Source organism: Triticum dicoccoides, chromosome 6B, assembly GCF_002162155.2.
Source record: "Triticum dicoccoides isolate Atlit2015 ecotype Zavitan chromosome 6B, WEW_v2.0, whole genome shotgun sequence".
Classification (NCBI taxonomy): Eukaryota; Viridiplantae; Streptophyta; class Magnoliopsida; order Poales; family Poaceae; genus Triticum; species Triticum dicoccoides.
Window position 1 is genome coordinate 698085302 of NC_041391.1, and position 7534 is coordinate 698092835.

The 7534-nt window shown below is 38.7% G+C and overlaps 1 protein-coding gene across 1 annotated transcript; it reads right to left on the reverse strand.

Annotated features, from left to right (window-relative positions):
- Positions 1-2823: 2823 nt before the first annotated feature.
- On the reverse strand, positions 2824-6391 carry LOC119325695 (F-box protein At1g80960-like). The gene is made up of 5 exons (XM_037599413.1): positions 6302-6391; positions 5220-5278; positions 3591-4535; positions 3359-3502; positions 2824-3276 (listed from the first exon to the last, which is right to left on the reverse strand). Exons 1-5 carry the CDS (start codon positions 6348-6350, stop codon positions 2962-2964), a joined length of 1512 nt encoding a protein of 503 aa, XP_037455310.1. The 5' UTR covers positions 6351-6391; the 3' UTR covers positions 2824-2961.
- Positions 6392-7534: the final 1143 nt, after the last annotated feature.

Genomic DNA, 7534 nt, shown 5'->3' on the forward strand with positions numbered 1-7534 from the left:
CAATGGAGATATAGAAGGAGAGAGGGTGGGATCAAAGGCATGTGTGTGTGCGAGAGAGAGAGAGAGAGAGAGAGAGAGAGAGGCATGTCTAGCAGGATAGGTGTGGGTGGGGGAGATGGAGAGGTACACAAAGAGTGTTAGTGTGCGTGCTAATTTGGCGAGAGGTCGAGCGTGTTGATACCTTCTGAGATCCGGTTTGGATATTAGAAGATTCACATGCATTTTTTCCAAGGACTGACCCTAAGTTATTGAACCCATGAGGGGATGTGCACTATGACAAAGGCTCTCATGAATTAAATTTCAGTTTAATAGTTGGACCTTTAAGAACCTTATGGGTGTAAACACTAATATTAAAAACAGGCATGGGTATGAGGTCGTACTCTCACAACCTTATATTTGTGCTCAGAATGTTATGATATTAAACAGTGCTCTAGAAAACAACCGTTGTTATGTGCTTGCGATGCGAGGATGTGGGGGATGTGTCCAAAGTACGTCCTAGCTGATGCTTGACTTGTATCAAGAGTCAGTTATCCAACAGATGACCCTTACCATCGCGAGAGGTTACATCGGTTATTAAGAAATAAGAATAAACATTCACACAAAGCATTGGGTGTTTAATGACTACACCTCATTCGCCCCGAACGAATAGCTTTGTGCTACAGTATTAACCCCTTCTCACACTGCTGTTTGGGATAATGTTCCACGTCATCCTCCTCTTTACCTTCTCCTGATCGATCTATGGGATCCAAGATACCTGTAGGGCCTTAGAACGAGAACAAGATAAGAGAGAACTCTGCAGCAATCATACACACATATTCTTGAAATTTCTCTTGTGATCAAACAATCCTACAAACAATCTTTGCCACTTTTACAATGATTTCTTACTAGATTTCATCAACCGATTTCTTTTGCTCTTCGTTGGGTTCGACACTCTTACTCATCAAAAATATTACGATAGATCCCCTACACCTGCGAGTTATCAATCCATTTTCTACAGGTGACATCGATGGGTTCTACAGTGAGTTACAATCTCTCGGTTCTTTTGTTGCATGGTCCTATCATACGGGGTTGAATTAGTTGACTAGGGGGAGACGACGCCGACTGGTATGACCGCTAGTACGACCAGGCGCGCTCGTGTACCAGGTTCCATCTTCTCTTTTGGATAGCCTTCGACGCTAGTCTTGCTCTCCCTTGATCGTCACTTCGTATGGTTGGTTATCCTCACATAAATTGACGTGATATTTGCCCCTTATAATGATGGTTTTCTATTAATGCTTCAAATGACCTTCTCCTTTAGTATCCTTCTAAAATCAGACAAAAAGAGCGCGTAAGCACAGTAGAATCCGAAAATCCTCAGACTACTATGCAAAACAAAAAGTAAAAAGTAGTGCAAAATGGACTCATCATTGATGCCTACCAATCTCCATAATATGGCACTATCATAGCTCTTATATATGGCCATTGTAGCAATCTGACTTAAACGAAAACTTCTGGAACTCCAAAAATTCTAAAAAAATAGGACGACCTGAGCAATTTTTATATTAATATTCTGCAAGAAGAATCAGGGCAAAAGCTCTTTCTGATAAAAAAAATTAGAATTAATTGCGTGAGCACAAAGTTTCTGTCTTTTTCAGCAAGTTCAAACAACTATCACCCAATGGTACCTACTATTTCATATTTGGTAGCTCTCCCTTTATTTTTCTCTTGTTTATCTTCCTTCGGTGAGAGGGGATGTCACCCATATTCTGAAAATTGTTCGATTCTTGCCGCGTGGCAAAATTCAAGACATACAAAATAACTCTAGAAACACACTACAAAATATCTTCTCCCTCAAGTTCTCTACAACACCATCCAACTCCTAGATATTTTCTTACTACACCCAAATATCTTGCTCTGGAATTTTGTCATTTAGAAGTTCTCCCAAAATAGCATTCCATGGTTATCCATGTTATCCTCGAGCATCTTTGTCTCAAATACTATCAATGTAACTAACTAGTAGCGCTTGATAGTTCTAAGTCGGATACATTTGCACAACCCCAAACCGTGTTACCCACAGTTTCATTTCATCAGTTACATTCCCAAAGAAATATCATCGGATACATTCCTAGAAAAATGAGTGTACTAGGAGGGGTTTCAAGCTTACACCATCCAATTAAAACAGGCCCACCCCTGGGTGGGGGGGAAGAGGGGTGCTGCCTAGACCAATGAAACATACGGGCTCAAGGTATGCTCTGCTAAACGAAGGTTGCCATACTGGACAGCTCACATGTGGGTGTATGTTGAAAACAAAGGTAATACATGGCCCATCGCAAGTAGACTTGCTAAATCAATGTGCCATAAAAAATCGACGCGTTAAATATTGCATGTTGACGCCGTCGTCGGATCCATTTCGCTCAGAAAAATATATTTTTCATTTACTAGATTTCTTCCAACTATGATTTCTTTTTCTTTTCATGCTAGATTGTGTTGTATTGTTTCCAGACTTTGAGTGTATGACCTCCTGCTGCCCCTAAAAGAATATCACATACAAACACTTCTATAAAAATGATCATACGAAAAAAGGGACAAATATCTTGCATATGCTGGTAAAATAATATAGCATTAGTTTGTTGCGTGTATTTCTATGCCAAATCTTTTAAGTGTCAAAGTAAAAAAAATGTTATTAGATAGAATTACTAGGCGTGTGGATCAGGTGTACGTACTTGATTGGAGGCAAGGACATATTGTGTACATCAAGAATTTAGTAACTAAACGTGTGACATGGTCCATAACGAGCTTATTAGGCATGTAAACATGCATAGCCAAATCCTAAATATGTTCAAATAATATGATTTTGATTTGTAGCAAACCAGGAGAATTAAGCTAGTACCAAAACAAGGTCTGACTATAAGATGCATCAAGTTCAACATAGGTCTGTTCACCGATTCTGCAACACTTTACATTTTTTAGGGAGTGAATAGGTCATATAATATGGAACTTCACGGTGGATGGGACCTTGGGAACCAAGTGTGCGTAAGCCATCTCTCTTGCATAACGACGTCTCATGTCATCTTGCAACTTATCTTCGTTGGACCTGGCCAACCATGGCTCCATGGCGCGTGTATCGATTTCGAATACATCCAACGCGGGTGTGCTCCTTAGGAGAAAGTACACGAGTTCCATCAGTTCGAATTCCCCACTAAACCCACCAATTATAATAGTGTAGAGCCTTGCAAGTATTAAATCCTCGGGCCATGTGATGTTCAACTGAGTATGTTGATGAAGCTTGCAACAACCCTGCAAGGGTAGTTGATATGTAGGAAAGTAAGTAAATAAGTGTAGCATAGCAACATGTAGAAATAAAACTTGTAAAACTTACATGTAGGCCAAAATATTCTATTAGAGGAGCTGATTTGAGAACATAAGCCACCGAGGAAATGCCTTCTTTCCAAGGTTTCATGAGAACTAACATAACTGTTGTCAAACCAGCAAACCTTGAAGCATGCTGCAACACACGATATACCTGGAGAGGGACAAAAAGGAGACGAATTAAGCCTGTATGAACTTTCTAAAGATGATCAAACAAAGAAAGGACCAAATATATTACATACCTGTAAGCATGTAGGAAACTGGATTACCAAAAATTCTAGCTTGGGAAGCTTAGGAAATGCACTTATGAAGTCTAAAGGGCAGTCATCCTTGTTCACAAAATAAACATGGAGCATTTCAAGAAATTGTGCACGTTCGCACTCAATATTGATCTTGTAGCCCATGTATGCGAATGACTCAAGGTTGTCAGCACGAATACAAATACTAACCAAGCTTTTGCAAAATTGAACAACCAAGATTTGCAACCGTGCATGAGAAGCCGTCAAATGAACCAATAGATGGCAATATTGTAGGACCATAATTTCAAGAGCACAGCAGTTGGACATAATACTTGAAACGGTTTCATCAACAATTGACACACGGGCGAGTAGAAGGGATTTAAGATATGAGAACCCACTCATATTTGCAGGCATTGTTCCTATACTGCAATTGAAAAGAGTCAATTCGTCCAACGAGTCGGCTCTACCATTAAAAAAAGGCCCCAAGATAAAGTCATATGGCTCTGAAGCAGCGTTCATGCCTTTCACACAAATTGTGCAACCTTCCTTGCAACACTTGTTATCCAGGTCAAGGAAGAGCTTTTCTGTAGAGGCTACAATTGCAGACTCAATCCAGTGATCCAGATTAGAAGCATGGGCTGAGGTTAATGGGAATCTGATAATTAATTCCTTGATTTTGTTACCATAACGACTGTGCAAAAGCCCATTTACTTTGTGAACAAACTTTGTAGCCACATCATTCCACAAAAGAGGATTTTCATGGTAACGTGACTTCTCTAACTCTTGCATCCCAAAAGTATAGGAATCAAGGATGAGATGGTCGACTTTTTTCCAGACATGCCTCCATCTGGTGGAAAGAAAACCAGTCATTGCTGCCTCGCTTATTGTCATTAGGGAAAGAATTTCAATTAAAATATCATCCGGCAGTGTGCTGATCCGATCACGGTTCTGCAGAACAAATGATATCATAGGAGAAAATTAGAAAGATTTTTCTGCATATGGACATTTTACGATTTATTTTACAACATAATGCAGTAAACCACTTCCCAGTTTGCACAACGATTTTCTACGTATCACACTAAATAGTATAGCAAGTAGACACAACAAATCTAGCATCAATGTTCTCTTGTAATGAATCACAAAATATTTTTACTATGTATTTAGATTCTCTAGACAACATGAAGCTCTGCATTTATTCTACCATTTTATAATTGGCAACTAATACGGCACCTAAAAGCTGGGTATGATTTAGAAATTTGGCACTAACGAACAATTTTCATTATTTTATTGTTCAAAAGGTAATAATACTTCATATTTTTTCTTATGTAAAAACATAAATATATGTTAAACCAGTTTGCTTGAGCCAAAATATCTCCACATTGCTCAAATTCCTTGCCGCATTAAATTCTTCTATCTGTATTGACATTCAACTTACAAGCAAACTGAATTGTTTAACTAGCAATACCCTGTTGGCCATTGCATTTAACAAAAAAAATTAAATATATAAATAATTATTTTAACCCATAGAGGAAATCAACTCTGCATTGTCTGAAACATATATGCATGAGTTTACATGTGAAGTGGTATATGAAAAAAAGGAAAGCCAACAATATATGTTAATAAAATACACACCTGGACATGTTGCTCTTCATCATGCCTACACAATGCATTCTTTGGTGGGAAACAATCATCTGGAGTAAAGAAAAATAATCATGAGTTACTTGACTACATTGTGTTCTAGGTTCATATGTAATTCCATGTAGGCAAAGGTAAAAGCCCTCTCGCATGACCTAAGGATTAAAAATTCTCCCTTGCATTAAGAAAGGTTTAAGTGTCACACTCGAGGTGTTGGCGTGTTTACGTCACTTGGTACTCCTACCCTACCCACACATGAAAATGAACTCAATAAGCTACAAAAATAAATTGTATGGCGATCTAACTTGAACAATAAGTTACACCCTTTTTAGCTTGTAGCCGGATATTTTAGGAGGGCGGTTAACAAATCAAGCACCAAACCCAAAAGATATAAGTTTATGTTTGTTCTTAACTCATATATTTGGCCCCCGAAAAGTAACCATATCTCAAGAGTTAGGACTTTGGCCCACGCAAGAGTCATTGATTCACAGGATTCCTAAATTGCAAGGGCAGAAAAACGAATGATTAGAGTGTCATGCTCTCTTGAATCTTATAAGATTAGAAAACTAAGTGAATATGGATCAAGGAATGTTTGATAGCAGATAAAAAGTAAGGATTCTACCAAGAAGATTGAGTGGATGGAAAATTCTCCTGTAAAATAGAAAACAAATGAAAACTTTCTAACAATGAAAAGTTGGGATGCATCATTCTAAACAAAAGGTGTCACCCATTATGCTAATTTTCGGAATGTGATCAATCCACCACCAAATTATAATACCACCTCAATCAAGTATCAAACTGACGAGAATTTCCTTCGATAGCCAAATATATTCCTTCAAACAAAGCACAAGAGATTGGTATACAATCATCCACGTTGACTGTGTCTACAAATGACCATCTATAACCTGCTTCGACGAAAGCCGGAAGAATCCCGACATCTCTTCCCCTCTGCCCCAGAAAAAAAACCCTAAACCTTCCCCTACCATTCTCCGCTGGATCAGTGGACCTCTCCTAGTTGTCTAAGCGGCAACCATGGAGGCATTAATACAATAAAAAGGAAATATGGTAGATATTTTCACCTTCGGTGTTCTGCGGATGTGGCGGCGCCGGCGGCGTGAGGGAGTCCATGCCCTAGGATGCAGTCTGGCTCGACTCTCGCATTAGACAGGGAGAGGGGATTAGGGTTCTTTCGGGCCGTGCTAAGTAGTGTGGCTTCAATTTTTCTACTGGGCCAACTGGATCGTTGTCTTATTGGGCCCGACCCACAGATTTGCCACCCATGAGCCACCTCAACACAACCATGCAACCGTGAGAGCTCCTATTTGCCGCCCGCGGGTGGCAAATTGTTGAGCATTTGCTGAAGGCAGCCACGAATGGGCTGGCCCATTTGGAGCTATCGAACTCCTGGGGCGCAAATTTTTTTTAGATAAAGTGACGTGCGAGTGACTCGAACACGCGACTTCCTGTCATGAGCTAGTGTAACTAACCAACTTAAGTAGTGAGTTCAATTGATAGATTCACAGCGCGAAACTTTAAGTAGCGAACTTCTTTTGAAAATTTTGAAAAATATGCACGAACATTTCGTAATATCCGTTGAATATTTTCTTAATATACGATGAACATTTTATATTATTCGCGATGAACTTTTTTGTATTATACGATTAACTTTTTGTAGTATAAGATGAAAAAATTTGAATTTATGTGTTGACAATGTTTGAGTGCGCATTGAATATTTTGCAATATACGTTGAACAATTTTTTAATACACACTGAACAAAGTTCAAAAACATAGTGAATATTTTTATATTCATTGAACAATTTATAATATACAGAGAATATTTTTATAAGGCATGATGAACTTTTTGTAATATAACATGTACATTTTCTTAATATACAATGAGCATTTTGGTAACACACAATGAAATTTGTGTAATATAGACAAAAAGAAACAATAAAAAATGATGAATAGGAAAAAAGGAAAAGACTAGAAATATAAACAAACATAAAATAAAAAGAAAAACAAATAGCAAAAAAAGAGAAAAGAAAAACTGACAGGAAAAAAACAACAGAATAACGAACAAAAAAATGGATATCAGCGCTCAACACGCGCTGCCGAGATCTTGGCCGGCCCACCCGCGGGATTACGGGCGTTTCCACGACCATTTACCACCTGCGGGGCGGCAAATAGGAATTGCCCACAATCGCCCAAAATCCGAAATCACTAAAATTAAGCAGTACTCTTTACAAAGGTCACTCTCGCCTTCTCAGGTTTCGACAAGTGGTGCACTGTAGGTGCACCAATTATCGCAATTT